General features: G+C 49.9%; 1 protein-coding gene across 6 annotated transcripts; it reads right to left on the bottom strand.

The window, feature by feature from the left end:
- Positions 1-112: 112 nt before the first annotated feature.
- Positions 113-27,402, bottom strand: abat (4-aminobutyrate aminotransferase). 6 transcript variants are annotated; one of them, XM_078951054.1, is made up of 18 exons: positions 27,212-27,402; positions 26,898-27,091; positions 25,324-25,376; positions 17,001-17,140; positions 10,824-10,921; positions 10,239-10,268; positions 8,946-9,063; positions 6,770-6,819; positions 5,748-5,828; positions 5,576-5,668; positions 4,428-4,490; positions 4,293-4,356; positions 3,909-4,057; positions 3,552-3,689; positions 2,999-3,166; positions 2,775-2,921; positions 2,024-2,135; positions 113-1,887 (listed from the first exon to the last, which is right to left on the bottom strand). In XM_078951054.1, the coding sequence occupies exons 4-18, from the start codon at positions 17,068-17,070 to the stop codon at positions 1,766-1,768; spliced, it is 1,503 nt and encodes a 500-aa protein (XP_078807180.1). In that variant the 5' UTR covers positions 17,071-17,140; positions 25,324-25,376; positions 26,898-27,091; positions 27,212-27,402; the 3' UTR covers positions 113-1,765. The 6 variants fall into 6 exon arrangements, with proteins under 6 accessions (XP_078807180.1, XP_078807178.1, XP_078807181.1 ...); XM_078951052.1 differs by having other exon boundaries at positions 17,001-17,183; positions 27,212-27,391; XM_078951055.1 differs by having other exon boundaries at positions 26,898-27,074; positions 27,212-27,383.

Genomic DNA, 27,402 nt, shown 5'->3' with positions numbered 1-27,402 from the left:
GTTCGTGTCTGTGGGTCACGGAGCCACATCGTCAGCGTGTGGCGGATGGAAAAGCCCCAAAGAGCATCAACAGGCCCGGATCAATGAACGTCTGCAGTCCGAGACGAACACCTGCATTACCAAAAACTTTATTTCTCACAAACATGAACAGAATCACAGTAAGAGCAATCTACAATAATTACATCAATAATCATCTATCTGAGATTACAAGTGCAAGTCGTTTAAGGATGTTAGAGATACTTCAGATAACACTGACTGACCCCCCCCCCAGAGGCAGGCACTGCCGTCTCTGCTTTAGGACCGACTCTGGCATCTGTTCCAGACTGAACATGAAGTCATGTCATTAATGCGTAAAAAATATGTTAGAATATTTATACATATAGTTTATGTGATTATAACACGAATGACATGAATTTGGTTAAGACTATTCATGAAGCTGATCACATTCTCCACTCTGCAGGCTGGTTTCCAGCTCACAGCGCCTCCTAGTGGAGCTCCGCTGTAAGTGATTCCCTGTCCTGCTCCGATTCGGGTTTGGGAAGCTGGCTGCTCCGGATCCTCGCCGTAAGTTTACCGTCATGTGGATGGAGAAAACGGATCCATTCAACATCAGGAAGCATGTGGGGGGAGCAGCCCGCCTGATTGGCTGGCTGCTGGTCATGTGATGCTGAGCCCTCACACGTCTTCAGTCAGCATGCACGTTTGTGGGGCGGGGGGAGGGCAGAGGAGCCAGAATTCATGCAGGCACACGATGAACATGCTAGCTCGGCCTTCGGGGGGCGCTGCAGGCAACAGCGGGCCAAAACAATCACGGAAGGACACCGTTATATGATTGTATGCTGTCCGACCCTTTTGGAAGGCTGACCTTTGGGACGTGGAGGTCGTGACCTCCTTTGTTTGTGCGGCATAGGACGGTAAAACATTCGTGTTGGTGTTGATCAGAACTCAGCCGTGGATTCTGCTGGGAACGGGCTCGGAAACGGGTCGGATGAGAGCTTTGACTTCAGCTTACAGACAGAGTAAGATGGAGGCACAGAATCATCCGTGACCTTACAGACTTTGAATCGACCTCCCCCATCGATTCTGCGGGGGGGGGGGGGGGGGGGGGGGGGGGGGCTCTGCACCAATCGCCATGGCAGCATGCCGGCTCTTGCCGCGGCTGGAGCCGACATGCTGCACGGTGGCTCCTGGTGAGTCTCGTCATCCCTGAGTGCCGTTTGTGTAGAAACGGCATCGGCAGAGCAGAGGGGGGACGCTGTGGGGTGGGGATGTCAAAATCTACCGTCACAGGCGTTGCGGTCTGTCGTTTTTGGAACCATTTTTTCACGATGGAGGTTTTTGGGGGGGGGGCTGTGCTGATGACTCTGCTCCATCAGGTCCAGACAACATCACAACATCTGGAAATACGGAACCAGAGAACTGACAAGAGACAGACGTTGATTGACAGCTGAATGAAACAGCAAACCAACCATAAGAAAACGCTATGAGAGCATGGATTTACAGGAGGGGGGCGTGTCTGAGCTGCTCGCCGTCTCTTCATCTACCGGGGTCATCACAGAAAAGCCCAGAGAACTAAAACATATAGATGTGTTTGCAGAGCAGAGGCGTCTCCGATGCGTCACACCTGCTCAGGTGATCGTCATCATTGACCTGCTTTGAGCCTCAATTTAGTGACATTTGTGGATCTGTGTGTCCAACTTATTATGACCCCCCCCACTGCGCTCTGGACCGACTCTGGGTTTGGGTAAAGATGAGCCCCCAGGACCTATTTGTGCTGGGCCAGCACGTCGTTGAAGATGTTGAGGAAGAGGTGGACGTGGTACTCCTTGAAGATCAGCGCCGGACGGAAACGGATGGATTTCTCTCCACATCCTCCGAGGATGACCCCTGCCGAGGACACACGGAGTTAGCGGGACGTCCTGCGGCCCGGCGTCACAGCCGGCGATGAGCGGCTGTGCAGCTGCAGGGAAAGCCTTCGCCTGCAGCTGGAGGTCATCCCACAACCCACCAGTCTGCTGCCTACCTTTGTCTCTGGTCTGCAGCGTGATCCTCTCACGGGTCTCAGCGTCACGAACATCGATGGCGCAGAAGGTCCCCTGCCCTCGAGCCCGGCTCAGCAGGCCCGGGTACTGAGCCTGTGGGTCACACGGCAGGAGGCTCAGTAACCTCTTCTGTGGTTTTCTGCTCGGCAGAACGTCTGCTTTTCTTATGGTCTTTGCTTTTCTCATCATCATCTGAAAAGCATTTTATTTTCTGCTGTTTTAGCATTCAGACTTTGTTTCACAGCTGCAGCGTTTCCTCGTTTATGGCAGGTTTACGTTCTGAAATGATCTGCAAAGTAGGATCACAGATGTTCAAAGAGACGAACATTTTCACACTTTTCTCTCTTAAACTCTCAAACCTTCATTAAAAAAAAAGAAGTCCTGGATTATAGATCTATGTAATTCTGACCAACTGAAGGCATTCTGTACAGGAGTCAGGATCAACAGCCAATCAGGACGCAGAACACTATGTGATGTTAAAGAAAGCAGTGCACTGAAATACAGGGAGCCCATGAAAACTGAGCTTAGATACAGTGTAAAGCATTGCTCTTTGTTTTGTGCATGTGGTTATGATGTCATCGTCTGCATCTCTGCATCAAATCTGTTTTCCTAATCGGTTAATCTGCTTTGAAAGCCTCATTTTCTGAGGCCCAAAGCAGGCGGACGGAGGAGAAGCCGAGTCAGAAGTGAACGCGTCCAGAAGAGGTCCCGGGTCCGACGGCGAGTCCGTACCTGCAGCTCATACAGGCCGTTCATCAGCGCTTTCCCGGAGCGGGCCACCTCCTCCAGGAGGTTCTCTCTGCGGATCACGTTCAGGACTTCAGCCAGGAACAGGTTCTTGGACGGGTCCCCCATCCATGTGTTGAAGATGCGGTACGGCTGCGGGAGGAAACAGCTTTAGCCGGCAGAGGGGCGGGTCCGCCAGGACGTCAGAACATTGTGGGGTGAAAGCGAACCTTATCAGCCTGCAGCTCGTCCTTGTGGAAGTACCCCCCCGTCATGAGCTTCTTGCTGAAGGAGACGATGTCAGCGGGGTCGTCCATGCCCCAGTGCTCATGGGCCCAGAACTTTCCTGTGCCTCCTCCACCGGTCTGGACCTCATCCACCAGGAAGCCACAGCCATGCTGGGGGGGGGGGCAGACACAACAGAGGGAGATGAAGGAGAAACCTAGACCCCAGCAGAGACTGGATCCACGCTCAGACGTGACAGCGACACGCGTCAGAGGGGACTCTGCGCTCTGTGACATCATCACCAGCTCTGAACAAGACACCCCCCCTCAGCAGGCATGGAGGGACTGCAGTCTCTGGAGTCGGGCCGTTTGAAAAACCTTCATGTCCCCCGCTTTACGTTGAGAGAAATGTATACCGACATACTGACTTCATTTGGTTGGAACAGGAAATAAATAGTTTTCTAGGGGTGACATCACACTCAGTCCAGTTCTCATTTACAGTCACTGATCTACATGAAGGTTGCGGCTGCTGGGTGGGCGGGGCTCCGTTTTCCGTTACCTTTTGAGCGATGATGCGGAGTTTCCTGAAGAAGTCTGCGGTGGCGTGGTTGTCTCCGCCCTCAGACTGGATGGGCTCGATCACGATGCCTGCAACAGGTTTTCCCTTCTGCCTCCACTTCACGATCAGGTCCTCCACCTGCAGAGGAGAAGCAACAGGCTGAAAGTTCCTCCAACCTGCAGGAGGAGCAGCTTCAAAGCTTCTGCAGAGACTCCTTCACAGGCCGAGCAGGCGAATCCTCGTCTGGAGCAGCATTTTCATGTTGTAATGCAGCTCTTCTCCAGCAGACAGCAGCTCATGACTTCCACCTTTACTCTGCACATGAACGTGCAGCTCACGTGCGCGCGCATGCCTCACCTCCTCCAGGCAGCGGGCCTCCTCCTGCTCGTTCTCCCTGCTGAACTCCTCCAGAGGATACTGCAGCCTCGGAAACGGGGCGATGGGCCAGTCCAGGGACGGCACATCCAGCTTGTGAATGGCTTTGGAATGCGTCGTTGCCAGGCAACCTGACCCCACAGAGCACACACGGACACGGGCGTTATCAGAGATGGAGCAGCTCATCGTTAGCTGGATCGACCGCTAACCATGAGCTGAAGGATGAGCTCAAAAACTTCCATCATCTGTTAGCGGTTTGTTGGTTACTGCTGGAGGTCACATGACCCACGTCTGCACGTCTCTCCATTACTACAATAGTTTGCTTTACGCCAGCAAATCATCTCATTGAATCAGTGTCGGACATACCCATCGTTCTTCCGTGGAAAGCTCCCGTGAAAGACAAAATACTGAGATCGGGGCATCCTGGAGCCTGAGACAGAAACCAACAGTCACACGGGGAAAAGGGGGGAACGTCACGCCGGCGAGCTGACAGAGGCAGACCTGGTTCAGCATGCAGGAGCTCAGGTCTTCAGCCGTGGGTCCACTCAGGCCGCGCTCCTTGTTCTGAAGCAGAAGCAGAAATGTGTCCGTTACCCCCCTGCAGCCAAACACACGCACGAAGGAGGGGCAAAAACAGACGGTCACATGACCGCAGGTGTTCTCTGGGCTCACTGGGGGTTAGAAACCCAGACCCATCAACCCAAAGGTGTCAAACTCCAGACGCCTAGAGGGCCGGTGTCAACACACCTGAACCAGGTAATCAGCAGGGAGGGGCTTCTGAAAAACCAGCAGGATTCCTGCCCCCCCTGCATGGACCCGCCAAAACTGAATTTCAATGAAGGCAGAGGTCACGGCAAAAGCTTTTCTGAACCATCATCTAAGCCCTTGATGCCTGATGCTGGGATGTGGGTGACCCCGGAGACAGGAAGTACCAGCACGGACAACCGGTGGGGCCGACGCCCGCTGTAGGTCCCACAACCATTCGGCTGCAACAACCGTTGGGGGTCCTGGGACGAGTGCTGACCTCACATCATGCGATTGGCTGTCCGGTGGTCTGATGACGTGTCAGACAGTGATTGGTCTGGACAAATCTGGACCTTCCATGTCTGCAAACACGAAGCTCTGAGACTCCAGCTGTTCTGCTCAGAGACCTGTTAGCTCGTGTGGAGCAGCAGGTTCATTCTAACAGCCACAGATCTATTTACAAAGTGGGTTGTGGAAAAATCTCTAGAAACACTACAAAGAATAATGTCACTTATGAGGGGAAAGAACTTTAGGTTACAGAAGGAAACGTGAAATGAAAATATGCAGAGCCCCAGCAGACCTCCACGCTACGTAGTTTGTCCAAGTAGGGCCACCGTAGTGTGACGTTATCCTCAGTGGAAAGGACCCCGAACGGTTATTGCAGGCCGAATGGTTATGGTACTGACACCGGCTGCCGCTGGTCTGATTCTGATCCACTGTAAAAAGGGAAACGGTTCAGCTGACCGGTGCCAGCAGAGGGCGCTACACCAGAGGCAGCCATGCCTGAGGCTGAACAAACATCAACAGCAGCAGCAACATGAGAGGCAGAGAGGCAGGAGGGTTCGTTCCTTTAGGCGGCTGGTCTCTGATCCACAGCTGATCCCAGTCCGGACGGGTTCACTCACCCGGTACCAGATGAAAATGGACTTGAAGGCGTTCTCATTGGAGCACGACCCGCAGGACATCGTCTGGACTCGGCTCATCCCACTGGGGGCCACCTAACAGGAGGGGAGGGGCTTGTCAGACACAAACAATGACACCAACAGACGGTCCGTGTGCACGCGTGGCGTTACTAACAGAGAGAAGGCTCTCCGTCACTTTGTCCGGGAAGTTCTCGGGGGGCAGGATTCCCAGGGCGGGGCGATTCACAAACGTACTCTGAGGAGACACAGAGCGGTTCACATCTTCATCACACAAAACCGCTTCGACTTCAGGATCCAGGGGTTTTTTCATCAACAGGTAAACTTAAAAAAAAAAAAAGTTTCTTTCAAAATAATTCCAACGTAAAGAAAAAAAAAAACATCCGTTTAACGTTGAGTCAAACAGTTTAGCTAAAGGAAGGAGAGTTTAGATGTTTCACATATTTTGTGTTTGTTTCACATAAAACATTAACAGAAACATTGAAGGAGATCATTAAGATAAAAACGGGAGATCAAAGAACTGAATCTAACGTAACAGCGCGGATGTAAACGGATCCAAAGCAGCAGAAACATTAACTCCAGGATTGAATGTTTCTGCTGCTCTGAGGCTTCTGGAAGTCTGTTCCAGATCTGTGGAGCATAGAAGCTGAACGCAGCTTCTCCATGTTTGGTTTGGACTCTAGGATCTGAACAAAGATCCAGATGAGCGGCGAGGTCTGGCTGGTTCATACAGGGTCATCTTAAAATGTGCCAAAACAATCTTATGGCAGCTTGAAGTATTTAACGTATCAAATAAATCCATGTATGCATTTGACCAATCAGATGGACGCCTTCACGCTGTTGACCAATCAGATGGAGCCCTTCCATGTTAGAAGCTCACCTCCCATGTAGACGAGGGTCCTTCAGAGCATAATTTAAGTTATGTTGAATCTTATTTACATTCAACTGTTGCAGTCAAGTGGAAATGATGAAGTTATATCGTCATTGCGATGTTGATTTTTTGTTTTCCTCGTTTGGTGCGGCCCTATTTCAACGAACATAAAGATGTGTGCGTGAGTCTAAGGGGCTCAGGACGAAGCCAGCCCCTGCAGCTGATTTCAAACATGGCAGTGGTGCATGCCTGCACGCATGCACGCTCTCACCTGCGCAGCCGACCTGCAGTCTGTGCAGACAACCTACCAGATTGTTGGGGTTGGCCATGAGCTTGAGGAGAGCAGGATGGTTGTAGCCTGGAAAAGACAGAGCAGGGATTTTACGTCTCCAACTGCAGCTTTCTCTGTTCAAGGTGGAGGAACAACCGTCAGCACCTTATTTTTTTAAAAACACGTGTGTCTGGTGTGCTGAGAAGTCCCCTCAGTCCTGCAGGGAACTCCCTCTGATCTCAGGGTTTATTTCTAGAACACTTCTGTCTGATGAGAAGCCCTGAGTCCAAATTCTGACTTAAACAGATGTGACGTTCTTACATAAAGCAGTCTGATTCCTGCCTTCACCAGCAGGGGGCAGCATGGCACAAAGAACGTCTGCTGTGAAAGCGGATCCTCTTATCAATACAGAAGCAGAGTTTTCATGCAGTGTGGACTAAAAAGCTGCTCTGCAGTCGGTCTTATTTCTCTGCTTCACATCAATAGAATCATCATAAACGTGTCTGAAGACAGAATGACCTAAATCTGTCGCAGCGCAGAGACTCAGACAGGAAACCAGGACCTCTGCACCATAGATGCTTTGCATGCCAGTCATTTGAATGCTGGGGGGGCAGTTCTGTCTTCGTCTGCCCTGTCTGCCCTCTGCACCTTCAAACAGTCTGACGTCAGGAAAACTCGCCTTCCCTGCTGCTTCTTCAGCTCAGACTCCGCCCACATTGGGGCGTATATGTGGCGTTTGGGTGGGGTCATGGGTGAAGCACGTGAAGACAAAGGAGGAGAAGGATTTGAAGTGGTCCTTTGCTGCAACGCGGTTCACTTTCAGACTTTCATGTCTCCTGTACATGCGTGTTCATTCATGTCTCCTGCACATGCGTGTTCATTCATGTCTCCTGCACATGCGTGTTCATTCATGTCTCCTGCACATGCGTGTTCATTCATGTCTCCTGTACATGCGTGTTCATTCATGTCTCCTGCACATGCGTGTTCATTCATGTCTCCTCTACATGCGTGTTCATTCATGTCTCCTGCACATGCGTGTTCATTCATGTCTCCTGCACATGCGTGTTCATTCATGTCTCCTGTACATGCGTGTTCATTCATGTCTCCTGCACATGCGTGTTCATTCATGTCTCCTGTACATGCGTGTTCATTCATGTCTCCTGCACATGCGTGTTCATTCATGTCTCCTGCACATGCGTGTTCATTCATGTCTCCTGCACATGCGTGTTCATTCATGTCTCCTGTACATGCGTGTTCATTCATGTCTCCTGCACATGCGTGTTCATTCATGTCTCCTGTACATGCGTGTTCATTCATGTCTCCTGCACATGCGTGTTCATTCATGTCTCCTGTACATGCGTGTTCATTCATGTCTCCAGCACATGCGTGTTCATTCATGTCTCCTCTACATGCGTGTTCATTCATGTCTCCTGCACATGCGTGTTCATTCATGTCTCCTGTACATGCGTGTTCATTCATGTCTCCTGCACATGCGTGTTCATTCATGTCTCCTGCACATGCGTGTTCATTCATGTCTCCTCTACATGCGTGTTCATTCATGTCTCCTCTACATGCGTGTTCATTCATGTCTCCTCTACATGCGTGTTCATTCATGTCTCCTCTACATGCGTGTTCATTCATGTCTCCTGTACATGCGTGTTCATTCATGTCTCCTGTACATGCGTGTTCATTCATGTCTCCTCTACATGCGTGTTCATTCATGTCTCCTGTACATGCGTGTTCATTCATGTCTCCTGCACATGCGTGTTCATTCATGTCTCCTCTACATGCGTGTTCATTCATGTCTCCTCTACATGCGTGTTCATTCATGTCTCCTGCACATGCGTGTTCATTCATGTCTCCTGTACATGCGTGTTCATTCATGTCTCCTGCACATGCGTGTTCATTCATGTCTCCTGTACATGCGTGTTCATTCATGTCCTTTTTCTAGGAAGGTTTAAACAGGACAGAAAAATGTGAAAATCTTCATCTTATAAAGTGTTGTGAGGAGTTTTACAGCCTTAAAACATCTAGAATTGATGAAAAAAATAAAAACTATACTCAAATGTTCACTATGAAATATAACTTTTGTTTTTATTCCAAAACTTGCTGAATTTCACCACTTAAAGTTGAATTAGAGTAAATGCAGCGCTTGTGCGATTCCGGCTTTCTGCGGGATCTGTGATGCCGTGGCGGGACGTCCTGATACTGACCAATGGGGATGGAGGAGATCTGGGTGTAGAGGTCCAGCATGCGGTTGCCGTCCACGTCCACCAGGTAGTTTCCCCTGCTGTCATCGTAGTTGCAGAAGAAATTGACGGCGCCCACGTTCTGCAGAGAAACAGCATCAGCAGACACGGTCCTCAGTCTTGTCTGGGATTGGTCAAGCTCCCGTGCTGATTTGACAGTGAGCAGAAATGGCGTGTTCTTAGCGTGTGCACGCTCACGGCTCCTCAGCTCAAACGTCCTCCATCACAGCCCACAGGCGGATCGGTTCAACACTCCTAAATCTTAGTTTTTACAAACTTTTCAGATTCCTTTTCATTCTTTTTCATGTGGATTGAAACGCTCCATCCGCCACGGCGGCGCTGGAGTCCGTCCCAGAAGACACGAAGCCCCGCCCCACAGCCCCTCCCCACACACCTTTGGATTTGTGATTTATTCCGCTGCTCTAAAGTTCTTTCCAGGGAATAAAATCCCTCAGATGTTGGACTCTTACATGGCTTTAGAATCAAGACTTCCCCCGGAAACAGTCGTGGTGGTTTAGTTCTCAGACACGGGTTCTGTTCCAACATACGTGACGTGTTTGGACGGACGCCTTCCGTCTTCAACATGTTGGTTTCTTTAGTCGGTATTTGTTTGTAGAAACCTGAATCAGAGTGTTTCCAGTTCATTCCTGAGGTTTTTGGGGCGGTGAACCTGCGTGGTAAACGGTCTCAGCCATGTTCGTCACGCCGCTGTCGTGCCCTTGAGCAAAGATTCTGACCCAAATGGCTCCTGTGGATTGATTTCTGGTTGTTCTGGGCGGTTTAGATGAGAAACTGTGTGAATGTGTAGAGTTCCCTCTAGAGTTTCAAAAGATCGTCTTTTCTCTCTAGTCTGGTCTCCAACATTTAATCAGCATCTTTTTCTGTCATAACAGATTTTTGCTTCAGTGAAAAGTCTTCATTTAACTTCATTATCTAATGTCAGCATCCCACCATAACATGAAGGTTTGAGTCATTTTTGTGATTTACTCTGCAGGGTTTTCAGTGAACAGCTGTCAGCGCCGTCACACTGAGTGAACACTGTCACACTCAGTTGTGTAGTTTTTCTGGAGGGTTGTTGTGTCAAATGTTCCATCTTTAGATGTTTTTGGATCAAAATGCTGTGGAATTAAAAGCTGACAGATGATGCTCCTGAATCCGTGTGGAAACAGCATCATCACAAACTAGGAATGCAACACAAAAACGCTTCAGTGGAGAAACACAACAATAAAGGGCTCATTGCCTTGTGACTGTGCTCACCTGAATCTCTCCGAGCTGTTTCAGCAGCTCCTGCAAAACAGGAACAAAGTTGGCGGTTTTAGGATATAATCCATAGTCTGTGTGTGTCTGTGTGCGTGTGCATAGGTCTTTGTGTGTTTTGTTTGTTTAAATGTGTGTGCATAGGTCTCTGTGTGTTGTTTATGTGTCTACGTGTGTGTATAAGACTGTGTGTGTTTTATGTGTTTAAGTGTGTGTGCACAGGTCTTTGTGTGTCTATGTGTGTGTGTATAAGTCTTTGTGTGTTTTTTGTGTGTTTATGTGTGTGTGTATAAGTCTTTGTGTCTTTTTTGTGTGTCTGTGTGTGCATAAGTCTTTGTGTGTTTTTTGTGTGTCTATGTGTGTGTGTATAAGTCTTTGTGTGTCTATGTGTGTGTGCAAAAGTCTTTGTGTGTTTTTTGTGTGTCTATGTGTGTTTGTATAAGTCTTTGTGTGTCTATGTGTGTGTGCATAAGTCTTTCTGTGTTCTTTGGGTGTTTATGTGCGAGTGCATAGGTCTTTGTGTGTTTTGTGTGTTTAAATGTGCGTGCACAGGTCCTTGTGTGTCTCTACTTGTGTGTGTGTTACCTGGGAGCGCGGTCCGGGGACGCTGGTCTTCATGGACGGTCCATCGTAGTCAAACTCCACGTGTGTTTTGGCTGCAGTCTTGCTCACAAATCTGCATCCTGATGGAAAACAACCATGTGGAAGTCACGTGTGGTCATGTGATCACCCGGCTGCAGCGTGCTGGTCATGTGATCACCCGGCTGCAGCGTGCTGGTCATGTGATCACCTCATGTGATCACCCTGCTGCAGCGTGCTGGTCATGTGATCACCTCATGTGACCACCCTGCTGCAGCGTGCTGGTCATGTGATTACCCTGCTGCAGTGTGCTGGTCATGTGATCACCTCATGTGATCACCCTGCTGCAGCGTGCTGGTCATGTGATCACCTCATGTGACACCCCTGCTGCAGCGTACTGGTCATGTGGCCACCATGCTGCAGCGTACTGGTCATGTGATCACCCTGCTGCAGCGTGCTGGTCATGTGATCACCTCATGTGACACCCCTGCTGCAGCGTACTGGTCATGTGGCCACCATGCTGCAGCGTACTGGTCATGTGATCACCCTGCTGCAGCGTACTGGTCATGTGGCCACCGTGCTGCAGCGTACTGGTCATGTGATCACCCTGCTGCAGCGTGCTGGTCATGTGATCACCTCATGTGATCACCCTGCTGCAGCGTACTGGTCATGTGGCCACCGTGCTGCAGCGTACTGGTCATGTGACCACCCTGCTGCAGTGTGCTGGTCATGTGATCACCTCATGTGACCACCCTGCTGCAGCGTGCTGGTCATGTGATCACCCTGCTGCAGCGTGCTGGTCATGTGATCACCTCATGTGATCACCCTGCTGCAGCGTGCTGGTCATGTGACCACCTCATGTGATCACCCGGCTGCAGCGTGCTGGTCATGTGATCACCTCATGTGATCACCCTGCTGCAGTGTGCTGGTCATGTGACCACCTCATGTGATCACCCGGCTGCAGCGTGCTGGTCATGTGATCACCTCATGTGATCACCCTGCTGCAGCGTGCTGGTCATGTGACCACCTCATGTGATCACCCTGCTGCAGCGTGCTGGTCATGTGACCACCTCATGTGATCACCCTGCTGCAGCGTGCTGGTCATGTGACCACCTCATGTGATCACCCTGCTGCAGCGTGCTGGTCATGTGACCACCTCATGTGATCACCCGGCTGCAGCGTGCTGGTCATGTGATCACCTCATGTGATCACCCGGCTGCAGCGTGCTGGTCATGTGATCACCCGGCTGCAGCGTGCTGGTCATGTGATCACCCGGCTGCAGCGTGCTGGTCATGTGATCACCTCATGTGACACCCCTGCTGCAGCGTGCTGGTCATGTGATCACCCTGCTGCAGCGTGCTGGTCATGTGATCACCTCATGTGAACACCCGGCTGCAGCGTGCTGGTCATGTGATCACCCGGCTGCAGCGTGCTGGTCATGTGATCACCCGGCTGCAGCGTGCTGGTCATGTGATCGCCCGGCTGCAGCGTGCTGGTCATGTGATTGCCCTGCTGCAGCGTACTGGTCATGTGACCACCGTGCTGCAGCGTACTGGTCATGTGACCACCGTGCTGCAGCGTACTGGTCATGTGACCACCCTGCTGCAGCGTGCTGGTCATGTGATCACCCTGCTGCAGTGTGCTGGTCATGTGACCTCTGGAGCATTTCTCTGCAGCGTTCTGGAGCGACCGGGTCACAGGAGGACGCTCCACCACTGTCAGCTATACACATGAAAACTGCCGTCATTCTGGAGATCTCAGCTCATGCAGAGCGCCTCTCCTCAAAGGTCATGTGACGCCGCGCCCCCAGAATGATGGCGGCCCACTGACATGTAGATCCCCCCCCAGCAGCTGCTGTGGTCCTGAGCTGTGAGGCTGTCAGGTGACCTTTCAACAGATCTATCTGAATTATTGATGAGGCTCCTGCTCTTCCTCTGGGTCCTTAAATACACATCAAAGGCTTTGCCAAAGCAGGCGGGGAGGGGGGGGGGGGGTGCTCTGAACAATCTGCGCTTTCACACATTCCAGGACGGGTCGTCTTTCAGGGGGGGTGTCACAAACTGTGGCTCCCAGAGCTCAGGTCTCTGCTCTGCTTCTTGTGCGAGTCCCGACACTCGCCGCCAATCAGCCCCGCCCACCCAGACACCTCAGTCCAGTCCGTGGGAAGACTCTGATGGCACACAGTCCAGCTGCAACAGAACGTGTCTCTGACTGCTGAGCTGCAGCGGCCTGCAGAGTTCGAGTCCGAGAGCAGAATGAATGAAGACGTTTGAATCAGTCAAAGAGCCAGTGATGAAGATGAAGAGCTGCTCCTCTTTCTCTGTTTTGGGTCACATGTTCCTAGGGCGTCTATGCAGACTGTCAGTCATCAGGTTGATCCCATCATAGTAGGTTAGGTTTGTTAATTCATCGATAAAGCCTTTTGGATAAGAGGTGAAACGTCCAGATGACAGACAGCCCCTAAACCTACTAGTAGGATTCTTCTAGAGTATTTGTTGTTTTTGTCTTGAAGATGAAGATGTTATTTCCAACCGAGCTACTTCAGAATACTAGTACTTTTTTCACTAGGTATAATTTTACTCTGAATTGAGACAGTTTTGCTTGAGTACTATTCATTTAAAGTATAATAATACCCTAACTGGATTTTGATTTTGAGTGCCCCCCCCCTGTTTATAATGCAACTCCAAAGAAGTTACAACATCATGGAATAGAGTTTTCTCTTCCATGATTCCATTCAAAAACAACCCGTCATAGAATATAGACTGAAGTTCCACCTTTTAACTGATGCCACGTCCTTTTTGATGGTTTTCCAATAAATCTGCACCCAGTTTTCAGGACATCACTGTTTTAGTGTGAATTCCTTCACTCTTTAGCGCGTTCACCATTTCTAGTTTGTCTGAATCTACAAACCCAAATCCAGAGGGAAATCCAGGAATTTCCCAGAAGTCTCTGCATAAAGCCAGTGTGCATCAACGCTCACTAGATCAGCAAATATGGACCACAATGCATTGCACCTGAACAATTTTTTTACACTGAATTAAAAATAACTAAAGTTTTTGGTAAACCCTCCATGTTTTCATCATCAGAACACCGTGGATTGTCTAAATGCTCGTGAGGAGCTTCTCCAATCCAGGCCACGAGATAATTCTGCACTTTTTTTTAAGAGTTCGGGATTACGGCGGGAACTCGGACACAGCCTTACACTAAAGCTAGGTCTGAATTCCCGCCCTAATCCCTAACTAACAACCTATATAGTCTGAGACTATGTAGGGCCCTAAATTTGAAAAGCAATTCAGACACTAAGCTCACTACAGTTTTCTAACGGTGGATATTAAAATCTAATTAATATGAGCGTTTTGTGATGATTATTTATGAGTCCACAGTCTTCTGAAGATAAAAATGTTGATGGTTTATTTAAAAAATACATTTAAATACATTTTTTTGGGCAAAAATTGTTCAGACGCAATGCATTGTGGTCTAAATTTGCTGATCTAGTGAGCGTCGATGCACACTGGTTTACTGCAGAGACTTCTGGGAAATTTCTAGGGGACTCGATTGTGGAATTGAAAGCTAGCAGGAAAAGTGTATAGAAAGGGATGATGGGATATCAGTGGGGGGGTTACATCCGCGCAAAAAGTCTGACCAAACTCAGAGGTCAATCTCCTGTGAACTCCTGCCGCTCTGCAGAAACTGACAGTTTGTCCCAATTCCTTCACTATTTGGTGCATTTGTCGTTTTGTGGTGCCGTCCGGATCTACTGTTCCAGATTCATCGACTGAACTCCCGGCACAGGTTTCCCACATCCCAGTAAGTTGGCTCAGTCGGGTTCAATGAGGGGAAGACACCCACCCAGAAGACTGTCACTGCGCCCGTCCATAGTCTGGGTACGACACACGCCGATCCTTTTGGAAGACGCCCTTAAAGCTGAGACGTTGATGATGAGACGTTGTTTTGCAGCACAGAGCAAAACAACAGGCGGCGTCCGCAGAGCTTCATCCTCCATTCGGGTTCACTGGAGCCATACCAGCTCCAGTGGCAGGACTACACAATCACACACACACATGAACACCCAGGGCTACTGTAGAGACAGAGGGGGGGCGCTGGAGTTCCAGGAGGAAACCCAGGAGAACATGCAAACTCAGAAAGAACCCAGCTGGGATTTGAACCAGGACCAGCTCACTATGAGGCAGGAGGGCTAACCACTGCACCACCAAAACAAAGTTCTCCCGGAGGACTTCCTGTCTGCTCCATCCTGCCATCCAGGAAGAGCTGAACTACCAGGCGTGACGACCACGTGCACAGCAGCATTCTGAGCCGCACGGCGCCCAGAGCAGAGGATCAGACGGCTTTCTCCAACAGCTGCATGGACTGCAGCAACGCTCTGAGGAGGCGGCGCAGCACGGCCGGTCTGCAGCCGCCAGCACGGCCGGTCTGCAGCCGCCAGCACGGCCGGTCTGCAGCCGCCAGCACGGCCGGTCTGCAGCCGCCAGCACGGCCGGTCTGCAGCCGCCAGCACGGCCGGTCTGCAGGCGCCAGCACGGCCGGTCTGCAGGCGCCAGCACGGCCGGTCTGCAGCCGCCAGCACGGCCGGTCTGCAGCCGCCAGCACGGCCGGTCTGCAGCCGCCAGCACGGCCGGTCTGCAGCCGCCAGCACGGCCGGTCTGCAGCCGCCAGCACGGCCGGTCTGCAGCTGCCAGCATCGCATTCACCCACAGGCTGGACCTGGAGCTGGGCGTGTCCTCAGGGAAGCGTCATCAGGGTCACGGCGACATGCAGGCTTCCGATGGGAACTGCAGATGACTGAGGGAAGGTCAGAGGTCAGCGTTACCAGACCATGAGGCTGCAAGCTTAGTTTGGTCCAATGAAAGAACAGTAGCAGCTCAAGTCCTCGTCCATCAGTGAGACCAGGTGGAGAAAACCCCAGTGATCCACTTCAGAGAGGAAACCTTGTTCTCCTCTCTGAGCTGTAGGCTCAGGATGAAGACATTTCTCTGTGTGCTGCCATCTTTCTACATAAAACTGCAACCAGTTATAATTAGGAATTTCCTTTTTCCCTTTTCTCGGGGTGAAGGAACAAACGGATTCGCTGTGATCCCAAAGGTGACCCTTCATCGGTCTGAGAAGAGGTTCTGGGCAGCTGGAATCCAAGTCTCCGTCCTCCGAGCTCCGTCTGCAGCCGTGGAGGAGCCGGATCTTTACGTAACCATGAACGTGGTGCATGAAAAGCAGCTCAGAGGGTAAACTGCTTCCTGGGTCAAAGGTCACTGCTGATGAGGCTGAGAACCGGTTTGATCCCGCTGGGAGACCGGCCCGGCACGGTCCGGAGCGCCTCCCCTGAGAAGTTCCGTTTCTGTGCGTGTCAGCTCAGGACTGCCGGTTGGGATGGACTGTTCTAGTCTCACAGAACCAGAACCAGAACGTTTTGAGCGTTAGGCACAGAACAAACCCGGTCCAGACTCCTGGAACCCTTCATGTGGACCTTAGCGGGTCTGACTGAGACGTTCTACAGCTTTAGTCAGCTGAGATGGGTTCTGATAGCAGAATGGACCTCTGACAAAGCTGCAGGGAACCGTCTGCACACACTGATGAGCACGTCCTGTTGGACCAACATTAGCGGTTCTCCAATCCTGCGGCAGAACCTCAGAGTTCCCACTCCTCCTGAGCACTGATGTGACCGGACCCCCCAGGACAAATCAGGCTTTTGAAATGACATCAAATGTTTGTTTGACATGTTTATTCTTATTAAGTTTTCAGGAAATGTTAGATTATTCTATGTTACATTTTAAAAATGTGATGAAAGAGAAGAAAACTCATGAAAACTTGTTAGAATATCGGTTCCTGTTAAATGTTTTCTGAATTAAACTGAATGGAAACTTAAAGAGTCATTAAAAAGGTCTGACCTCATCAATGAAGACATTCAGAAAAGAAGATACAGACCCCCCCCCCCCCCCCCCCCCCCTTAGTTAAAAATACTTTATGTTTGAAAAATGTTCTTTAAATAAAATCTGCTGATGGATTCACAAAACGCTCCTTGAACCAATTCCTATATTCTCGTCACTGAGACACATTCTCTTAACAGAAAATAAGCCTTTTTTCCTTCAAACAGGTCTTTTGACTTTCTAAGGACTGTTTTGCCGAGTTAAGCGACTCACAAACGATTCCCAACATTACAGGCCGACTCACCTGGAGCTCGGAGGCACAGGGTCCTCTGCAGCGGCACGGCGAGCTGGCGGCGGATGAGGGACGTGGCCATGACTTCACAGACAGGAAGAAGAGCGATGAAGAGGCAGAACCTGCCTGAAGAGAGCGGCGGCTTCCTCCTCCTGCAGAGAACCAAACTGCAGATGAAGGATGAACAGCAGGCTTCTGCGCAGACGCGTGTTCACCCACATGCAGAGAAAACACCAGAAAACACGGGAGCCCATGAGCTCCACCACATCATCTTTATCAGAACTTTACCTCAGTAAATGTCAGAGATGCATTCAAAGGTGAATGGTGTTTACATCAAAGGAGCTTTTTATAGTTTGCTTCAAAGACCCTCTCTGATGAAAAGGCTGTTTTTGGGGTTTCTAACATCTTCTTCCTGATGATGGGGGGCATTTATTCAGAACATTAGGCTTGAAATTCTTTTTCTGACTACTTTTTTATTCAAATCTTTGTGCAACAGTCCACAACTCAGAGGGGAATCTCTGATGAATTCCTGCCGCTCTGCAGGAACTATGTCCCAGAAAACCACACAGGTTTTAAGATTGTGGCTAAAAATGAATCATCATTGAAAGACGACAGATGAGATGATGATCAGATTAGGACTTGGGGGGGGGGGGGGGCAACCTGTAAACACTAGGGCCAAAGGTCAATCGCTGTGCCACGCCGCCACTAAAGCAGCCTTGAGAGACTTTGTTGTGTCTAACAGACTGATGGGCTGAACGGCTCCTGACGACGTCCCTCCAAACATGCTAGACATCATGACTGACGGGTCAGAAACGAAAACAGTCTCAGTGTTTCTGTCATTTGAACCGACGCCGAACCGCCTTCAGCAGAAACACGTCCCGTCTCCTGCTGACACGTCTGCATGTCACTGTGACAGCCGCCTGTCAAAGAAGACGAGGAACTCCTGCATCCACCGGTCCAGGCCAGCAGCAGGAGGAAGAGTCGGAACAGCCCAGCCTTCATCCTCTGACTGGAAATGCTTGGTACTCAAACAGAAGAATGACGGCGCAGGTTTTCGGCCTGGACCACTTCCTGTTGTTGTCAGCTTCACCAAGCAGCACAGCGACGGCATCGAACCTCCACTGGGGGGGCTTTCATGTGGCCACAAAGGCCGTCAGAGCGAGGCAGAGCCGCTCCTCTTCATGGCTTATGTAACACTGGCAGCGGGAACGGGAACATTCCAGTTATCCAGCTTCACACGGAGACGACCACCCCGACCCTTTTAGAAACGCAGCCGTGTGCGCACACACACACACACACACACACACGCAACCTTAGACACACATGCTTGCAAGCACAGATGGTCTCTTGGCAACAACTAGTGAACTAGATGGAACTGGTTCAGACTGAGTTACACAAGACTGCATCCAACAGCCAGGGAGGGGTGGGTGTGCTCCATGAGGGGGGCCGAACGGATGGGAGCTGCAATTCAGAGATGAACGGGCCATTTTTCAGACAAACAAAGCCCCCCCTCAACTGAAAAGGGGAGGAGCTAAAGTAACCTCAATATCAGGGAGGCTGTAAACCGTTGACTGAACCCTAAAGGTAACGTCCTGACGTGCATCCATCTTTGATCTCTGGTGTTCTCCTCTGCCCCCTCCAGCTCCAAACCCCCCATCATGGCAGAAGGTTGCAGGGGGGGGTTTTGCTGTGTGATCACATGGACACCCCCCCCCGTCTGGGGGATTTCACAGAAAACCTCTCCATGCTGAGAACCGCACTGATGTTTAAAAAAGCTGAAATCATTTGGATCAAAATGAAGCAAGACAAACTGGAATGTTCTGGAATAAGTTGGCAGAGATCAATTCAACTGTTATTTTGTCATATTGGTTTTTTTTTTTTTTGGGGGGGGGGGGGGGGGGGGGTGTAATGAACACTCCATTTACATGTCTTTTAGGACAACACAAGGAAATGCATTCAAAAATAAAGATGCTCCAGGAGAGTCAGCCAATGAAGTGAAAACAGCACAATAACAAAAACCCCAGAGCCGGGTATCGAACCAGCGAGCTTCTGCTCCAAGGATCCTCCATGTATTTCAATGGAGGCAGAAATCCTGGAATATCTGGAAAAGTTCAGGGATTTGAAGGAGCAAAAGTCACAGCTGGAAAAAACTGAAAGAGGTGAACATTTGAATAGTTGAAAAATTGGAGAAGGAGTTAAGCAGCAAAACATGGTGGAAGAGACTAGAATAAAGAAAGAGAAACAGGAAATCAATGATTGAAGGATTTATAGTATTCAACCCATAAACTGAATGAAAGACCCAGAGGGAGAAGACGCAGACGCAGACAGAGAGGCAGACGCAGACGCAGAGGCAGAGCTCGTGTCAATAACAAAGCTCCATCTCCTCCAACTGTGGCAAAACAAACTCCAGATGCCCCCCAGGGCCGCCCTCAGCAGTTCCAGGTCAACCCTACCTTCCACTAGAAGTAGAGCTGACAGTTTAAGTCCTCAAATGACTTTATAACGTTGATGGAGAAAAAGTTCAAAATAGAGACAAGATGCTGATGATGCTCCAGGCTGTTAAATGTACACTGACCAAAAATATAAACGCAACACTTTTGTTATTGCTCCCATTTTTTATGGTATGAACTCAAAGATGTGAAACATTTTCCACATACACAGAATAACCAGTTCTCTGAAATATTGTTCACAAATCTGTCTAAATCTGTGATAGTGAGCACTTCTCCTTTGCCAAGACAATCCATCCCACCTCACAGGTGTGCCATATCAAGATGCTGATTAGACAGCAGGATTATTGCACAGGTGTGCCTTAGACTGGCCACAAGAAAAGGCCACTCTGAAATCTTCAGTTGTATCACACAGCACAATGCCACAGATGTCGCAAGTTTTGAGGGAGCGTGCAATTGGCATGCTGATAGCAGGAATGTCCACCAGAGCTGTTGCTAGGGAATTGAATGTCCATTTCTCCACCATAAGCCGTCTCCAAAGGCGTTTCCGAGAATTTGGCAGCACATCCAACCGCCTCACAACCGCAGATCACGTGTAACCACACCAGCCCAAGACCTCCACATCCAGCATGTCCACCTCCAAGATCGTCTGAGACCAGCCACTCGTACAGCTGCTGAAACAATCGGTTTGCATAACCACAGAATTTCTGCACAAACTGTCAGAAACCGTCTCAGGGAAGCTCATCTGCATGCTCGTCGTCCTCATCGAGGTCTCGACCTCACTCCAGTTCGTCGTCGTAACCGACTTGAGTGGGCAAATGCTCACATGTAATGGCGTCTGGCACGTTGGAGAGGTGTTCTCTTCACGGATGAATCCCAGTTTACACTGTTCAGGGCAGATGGCAGACAGCGTGTGTGGCATTGTGTGTGTGGATCTGTACACAATTCTTGGAAGCTGAAAACATCCCAGTTCTTGCATGGCCAGCATCCTCACCGGACATGTCACCCATTGAGCATGTTTGGGATGCTCTGGATCGGCGTATACGACAGCGTGTTCCAGTTCCTGCCAATATCCAGCAACTTCCCACAGCCATTGAAGAAGAGTGGTCCAACATTCCACAGGCCACAATAGACAACCTGATCAACTCTATGCGAAGGAGATGTGTCGCACTCCATGAGGCAAATGGTGGTCACACCAGATACTGACTGGTTGTCTGGGTCCCCTGACCCCCTCAATAAAACAAAACTGAAGATTTCAGAGTGGCCTTTTCTTGTGGCCAGTCTAAGGCACACCTGTGCAATAATCATGCTGTCTAATCAGCATCTTGATATGGCACACCTGTGAGGTGGGACGGATTGTCTTGGCAAAGGAGAAGTGCTCACTATCACAGATTTAGACAGATTTGTGAACAATATTTCAGAGAACTGGTTATTTTGTGAATGTGGAAAATGTTTCACATCTTTGAGTTCATACCATAAGAAATGGGAGCAATAACAAAACTGTTGTGTTTATATTTTTGGTCAGTGTAAATGCTTCCATCCGGGTCACCGTTAACGTGTGCAGAGCAGCAGACATGTCATCCAAACAGAGACGCACGTCTGCATGTCCACTGAGCCTCAGGGATCCTAAAGTTACGAGAACGACTCGTCCAACCGCTGAAGGAGAGAGCCGGCCTCTCCTGCTGTCTGCACCTTCACTGCTGATTCACTGGAGTCTGGTTCAGTGTTCTGACTGCTTTGCCCCATCAGAGGCTCTGTTCTTACAGCAGGGGGCGTCTCAGAGACCCCCACATTCTGCCGTAACGGGAGGGAAGCACAGCTGGGTACAGCTGGCTACACTTCATAGATTTACATACCTGGCATTTTAGCTCCTCTATTGCCTCATAAAGTCCCACTCAGATCATCTGTTGATCTATTTTCAAAGTGTTCCCGGTGGGTTTTTAATGAGGATGATTTCGTTTTTAGCCAAAAAGCAAAAACCTGCGTCGTTTTCTAGAACATAGTTTCTGCAGAGCAGCAGGTGTTCATTAGAAATTCATTTCAGAGTTATATTGGGACAGTTAGCCCGCCTCCACTTCCCATCGCCCATCTGTTTACTCTCTCCCACTAGCTTACAGCCCCTCACACCCCAACAAACATGTCGATCAGTATCAGATCCATCCATCCGTCCAGTTCTGATCCAGATTCCAGCTCAGACCAGGAAAACAAAGACATTCGTGGATCTGTTGGTCTGACAGTGGATGATGAGAAAGGGGCGGAGCATGGAGACTGTGGCTCCGCCCAGCGTATTTCTAAGCCACAAATACAATCTTTTTCAAAGGGCATTTTTTCATCTGCTCCTGATTCACAAGATTTGAATAAAGCAGGACTCAGAAAAACAATTTGAAGCTTAATTTTCTTTACATATGTCCTCCATCATGGGAAAAACAACACGCTCCAAACACCAAAAGCACCATTGGAGTGGGTCTCTAACCTGAACAGGTACCTGCTCTGCCTTTTGCTTTTCCTTCCTCCCACAGGCCCACATGTCTGTCAGCCGTTCACAGCTATTCTGCAGCGGGGGGGTCCTGTGGTGGGTCGTGTTATGATCCCTGACCCGTCCCATCAAAAAGCAAGTTAGGAACCAAGTTGGCAATGGAAGCACGTCACCATGGCAACAGTACAGGAAGAGTTGAAAAAACTGGGTTGTGTAAGCTTTGATGCATAAAGAACAAAAACACAGAAACTTTATGTAATCAGTTCATGTGGAGCCAATCAGCGGTTGAAGCAGAAGGCGGGAAACCCAGTTTGGGCTGCAGACGCTTCCCGAGCCTCCTCTCAGACAGGAGCCATGCACGCATCTGACGGGACCCGGCGCCGCAGCCGGACGCCAACATTCAGTCAGGACAGCAGCCGCTCAGCTGCTGCTGTCCACCAATCAGAGCTCAGCGTGCACCGCATGACCACTGACTGATCAGAAGAACTGGATGGAGTGATGTCATCACCCACAGAAAACGAGTCACTTCCTGTTCAAGAAGAAAGCTGTGATTTGGTAACAAACACTTTTCATCTGATGGACTCTCCTCTCTTTGCTCATTGTAGCCATTGACTGTAAATGAGAACTGGACTGAGTGACCCCTCCCCCCTGGCATTCCAAACAGGAAGTGCCTCCAAAAAGCCAAAATCCCAAAAGCTTCTCTAGAGAATAAACAGCTGTTCCTCAGTCGGTCTATTGGTCAGAAGAACCGTTCTGGATCTGATTCCTTTAACATCTTCTTGATGATCCTCTTTTTTTTTTCATGATATTTTTTTCTGCAGTTCAAGTTCTTCATGTCACAATCTGACCAATCAGATGCATCACTAAAAGTAAGTGGAGCCTCCTGGGCCCCCATGTCAAATGTTTGAAGCATTTGATTGACACATTTTGTGTGGCCCGCTTTCAAGTGGAAGGGGCGTGTCTTTCCAACAAGCTAAGTTCTGACTGGGGAGAGTGGTTGCCATAGAAACAACGTCTCAGACCGACTCAGACCAATCGCTGCTCCCTGTGGGTTCTGGATCCAACATGACCACGTCGGTGTTGCAAACAAATGGTGACTGAATCGACTATGGGTGACGTCACACTCGCTCAGTCCAGTTTTCATTTACAGTCAATGGTTCAAACCCACAGCTGGGTCATACCAAAAACTCTAAAACAGGGGGCTTAACGTCTCTCTGCATGACAGTCAGCGTCACTGCCACCTTTCTGCTCGATTCACTTTAAACTGTTAGCATACGACCCATTTCATCTGCCTTTAGTGGGACGATCCGGACTGAACCATGATGAATAAAACTACCACTTGTTTTGCGTTTTAATCAGAAACAGCTTCAGCTGTAAGCTGGTGCCTCATTTAAACTGAAGAGGTTTGAGTAGATGGTTGGACAAACAGAAACAATGGAGTCCTTCACTCCTCAGTGACGCCTCTGAGCTCGGGCATCAGCGGTTCGCCGAGGAGACGGCGGTGCGACCATGAATGCAGAACGCCTTCGAGGAACAGCTGATGCATCCACCTGAGCGGGACAACAGCTGACAGGAAGTCCCAGAAAGGGAAAAGTGTACTTTCAACTTCTGAGTACACAGCAAATGTGAGCTCCCCTATTCAGAGCGCCAAGAGGGACGACCGGGGTTCAGTCATCCTCTGATTGAGGTTCGAGTCCCGCCCTGTTCCTGCCCATATGTTAAAGTGCCCTTGGGAGGAGCCGCCGTCTCACACACAGGAGCGTGCACACACAGAAAATGAAAGTCACGTCTGTACAGCAGAGGCCACACATGTCTCTGTTTTTGGCTCCGTTATAAGGAGGTTATTTTAAACTTCTCATAAATGTTGATAAGTTAGTCCGCCATTCATCATCATTATTTTAGAAAGGTTTACCTTATGAGATGCAGACAGACAGACAGGCTGAACAAATGGGAAAGAGGTGGATCTGCGGCTGCAGCAGAGCGCCATGAGAGTTGGCTCGTTTCTGCTGACTTTCTGCATTGTGATTAGAGTCAAACCAGACTCAATAATGCGCTTTAATTCAGAGCCGATGGTCATTTTTCACAACTTGAAAAAGTTTCATCATTGCACTCATGACAGTGCTGAAAGTAGAATCCTTTCCTGTCTTTTTCTTAGTGCATGAGCAGCGTTTGTGTTTGGTCTGCCTCATTTCAGCAGCTTCCCATGTGAGGCGTCTGTCATGTAACAAACACGGAGCGCTGCAGAGGAAGGCGGTTAGAGCGCCTGCAGGTCAACGCCGTCCTTCATATTGATGATTAACAGAAGCTACAGTTAGAGTTTCCAAACACGTCTGTCTGCCAGTCACACCCCCCCACCCCACCAATCAGAAGACACGACTGTCTTCCTCCTCAACACGACTGTGACATCACCTGAAACTGGTCCGACGGGACCTGGACTTTCTGAACAGGAGGGGGTGGGAAGAGCCGGCCTCCCTAACCAGCTGTTCTTCAGGACCAGAGCATGGTGGTGGCTGCATCATGCTGTGGGCTGCTTCTCATTCACACCGGTGGCAGCAAGGATCACAAGTAAGCAGCGCTGCTCACGGGCCGGATGAGAGGAAAAGAAAGGGCTTCTGGGTCGGCGTGTAGTTCCTGCTTTACCATGCTAATGTCTCAATGATGCTCAGAACTCATTTCCCCCAAATGAATCCGCCATCTTTGTCTGTTGAGGTTCTGGGAGGAGCATTTTCTGCAGCTGAACAGCGAGCGGATGAAGACACGGCGAACACGCGTGCACACACGGGAGCATAAAGATAACGCTGACGCTCTGCTGCCAGCTATTGATCCTCATTTTCACAGATGCGTGTCTGCGGCACAACGTGACCTGGAAATGTGCGAGGTCTGAAGTTCAGCAGCCCCGCCCACCTCTGCAGCACAGCTACATATTAACTCTGGTCTCATTCACGCCGGTTTCCACATGCGGTTTGTGAATGAGTGACACGCCATCGACTCAGAAAGCGCTGAGCTGCATCTCTGCAGGTTCAGTCTAGACAGAGAAAACTGTGGGGCTGTGAGTCAGACAGGATCGGTGGATCCTCCCGTTTCTCTGTTTTACAGGTGAAGGTGACCCGTGCTGCAGCTGGATCGCACCTTTACCACGGGGCTAATATCCACATTAGCAAGTTTTTATCAGCAGCGACCATAAAATCATCAGGTCTCCAGTTCTGAGTCTGCGTGATCGGATAGACCCCCTGAAGTTGACTGACAGCCTGAGGCTTCATCAGCCGTACTCTGAAAACTTCATCCTGTCTGCCGGTGACTGTGACAGATGTTTGACACAGACACGAGGAAAGCCGGCAGAAACCTGCATGAGCCCCCCCCCTTTTAGCATTTGTTACTGGTTTGTGGATCTTTGAGTGAGTGGAACCCTTACCGGTCCGAGTGATGCTGTGGAAGGCCAGAAGTTCTGACCCGAGCTGACGGGATCTGCAACAACACAGTGGGGCATTATGGTCAGGAGACGCACACATGCACACACACACGAGCACACACACACACGCACACAAACACGAGCACACACACACGCACACACGCGCGCACACGCTTAATTTATATAATGAGAGGCAAAAAAGCTGAAAGACAATAAAAGTTGTGTTTGTGGTGTTTTTAACATGTTCTTGTGACATTTTTCATGATGGACATTTATAAACAAAATTAGGAGTAAAACTGCATTTCTGAGAATTTATTTATTCAAATCATTGAAAATCAGGAGCAGATGAAAAAATGTCATTTAAAAAAGATCGCATTTGTGGCGTAGAAGCTACAGTCCAGGGGTCACAGTCTCCAGGCTCCGCCCCTTTCTGGTCAGACCAACAGAACGTCTCTGTTTTCCTGGTCTGAGCTGGAATCTGGATCAGAACTGGACGGACGGATGGATCTGATGCTGGTGCTGTTTCTGTTGCACTGCTAATGTTAGGTCGGGGGTGTGAGGGGCTGTAAGCTAGCCGGAGAGACTGTAAACAAAAGAATGATGGGATGTCAGCAGAGGCTTACTTCTGCACCAACAGTCTCAGAGGTGAATTTTTGACCGCTCTACAGAAACTACGTCCTAGAGAACGGGTTATTTTATTTTGGCTAAAAACGGCATGATCAGAATTAAAGGAACGCTTTGAAAAAAGATCAAAAGATGATCAAAGTGGGACTTTAACAAATAACTGGAAGCCTTTGATGCACACGTTTGTGCAAAAAAAAAAGTTTGACCATATTTCAGGCAAAAATGGCGACACAATGACACCACGTTTGCACGCTCACCACGGTGTCGTTTAATTTTGCCGGAGAACAAAATCCACAGGTTGTTGTTCACCTCCACAGCCAATCAGCTTTCAGCGTTTTGTACAGGTGGGTTTGATTTGTACGCCTTACTTTCTGACACAACCCTGTGTTTTATCCGGGCTGGGGACCGGCACAGGACGACCCCTTAAGAACCAGATTCCCCGTGTCTGGTCCCTGCTGCGGGACACTGCACTGCAGGGGCCCCTATGCTGTGTTGGCCCTGGCCCCTATAGGGAGCGGCCCTGATTGGATCAGACGGAACCGACGTCTCCTGGGATGCGGGTCATGGACCGGAGTTGTGGACTCAGTCAAAGGTTCGAGTGCAGACCGAGGAGGAAGTCGCCGCACTACAGCTCGTGCTGGTGCTCTCGTTACTCGGTGTTCTCTGATCAAGTAACTGGTTCTGACCGGATCCCGCAGGCTGTTCCGGTGCTCGAGCTTCCGCACACCGGCGGAGGCGCCGTTCACAGCCGCCTTCCTTCGCTTCGGGACATCCAGACGCCAACAGGCTGGACCGGCAGCGCGCGCAAAGCCGCGGACGCTGCTGGTCCAGCTGTGCCGGGATGCTCGGACTCCATCCGCCGCGCGCGCAAAGCCGCAGGCGCGAGAGCGGCTTTTGTCCCGCCAGACAGCCGACTTCAACGGCCCAGGTGGTCTGGTTCCGAAAACACTTACCGAAGGTCCGAAACCAGCGGCAGGTCCGCGTGAGAGTCCGCGCGCGGCTGCAGAAGCGTGGAGTGAAACAGCCGCGTCCGAGAGCGCGACAGCTGTGCGCGTGCTCTCTGCAGGGGGAGGGGCTTCGATGTTCTCTCCTCCTCAGAGCCAGCCCATCCTCTCTCAGGTCTAAATGATCTCCACATAAACTTAATCTTTAAAAAAACAACAGTTACAAAAACAGGGGAAAAGCCCTCATAACTGTTCTAAAATAAATAAATGAATAAATAAAAAACATCTGAAAAACCGCTTTGGCTAATAAATGAGTTACTTACAATCTCAAAACTCTGGTCTCACTGCTGGATCAAACCTGCTGGTAACGAGCTTTAACCAGAACCTGACCTCTCTCTTAACCTGGTTGACGACTGCTCTGAACCGGTCCAGACACACCTGAATGTGCCTCCACATGTCAAACCAAAGCAGGCTGATCTGTTGCTTTTCTGTCTCACCGCTGGGTTTTACCGGC

Source organism: Oryzias latipes, chromosome 8 (assembly GCF_053564925.1).
Source record: "Oryzias latipes strain Hd-rR chromosome 8, Olatipes_Hd-rR_3.1".
NCBI lineage: Eukaryota > Metazoa > Chordata > Actinopteri > Beloniformes > Adrianichthyidae > Oryzias > Oryzias latipes.
Note: the sequence above shows the minus strand (reverse complement) of the source record. Positions and strands in the feature narration are given on the sequence as shown.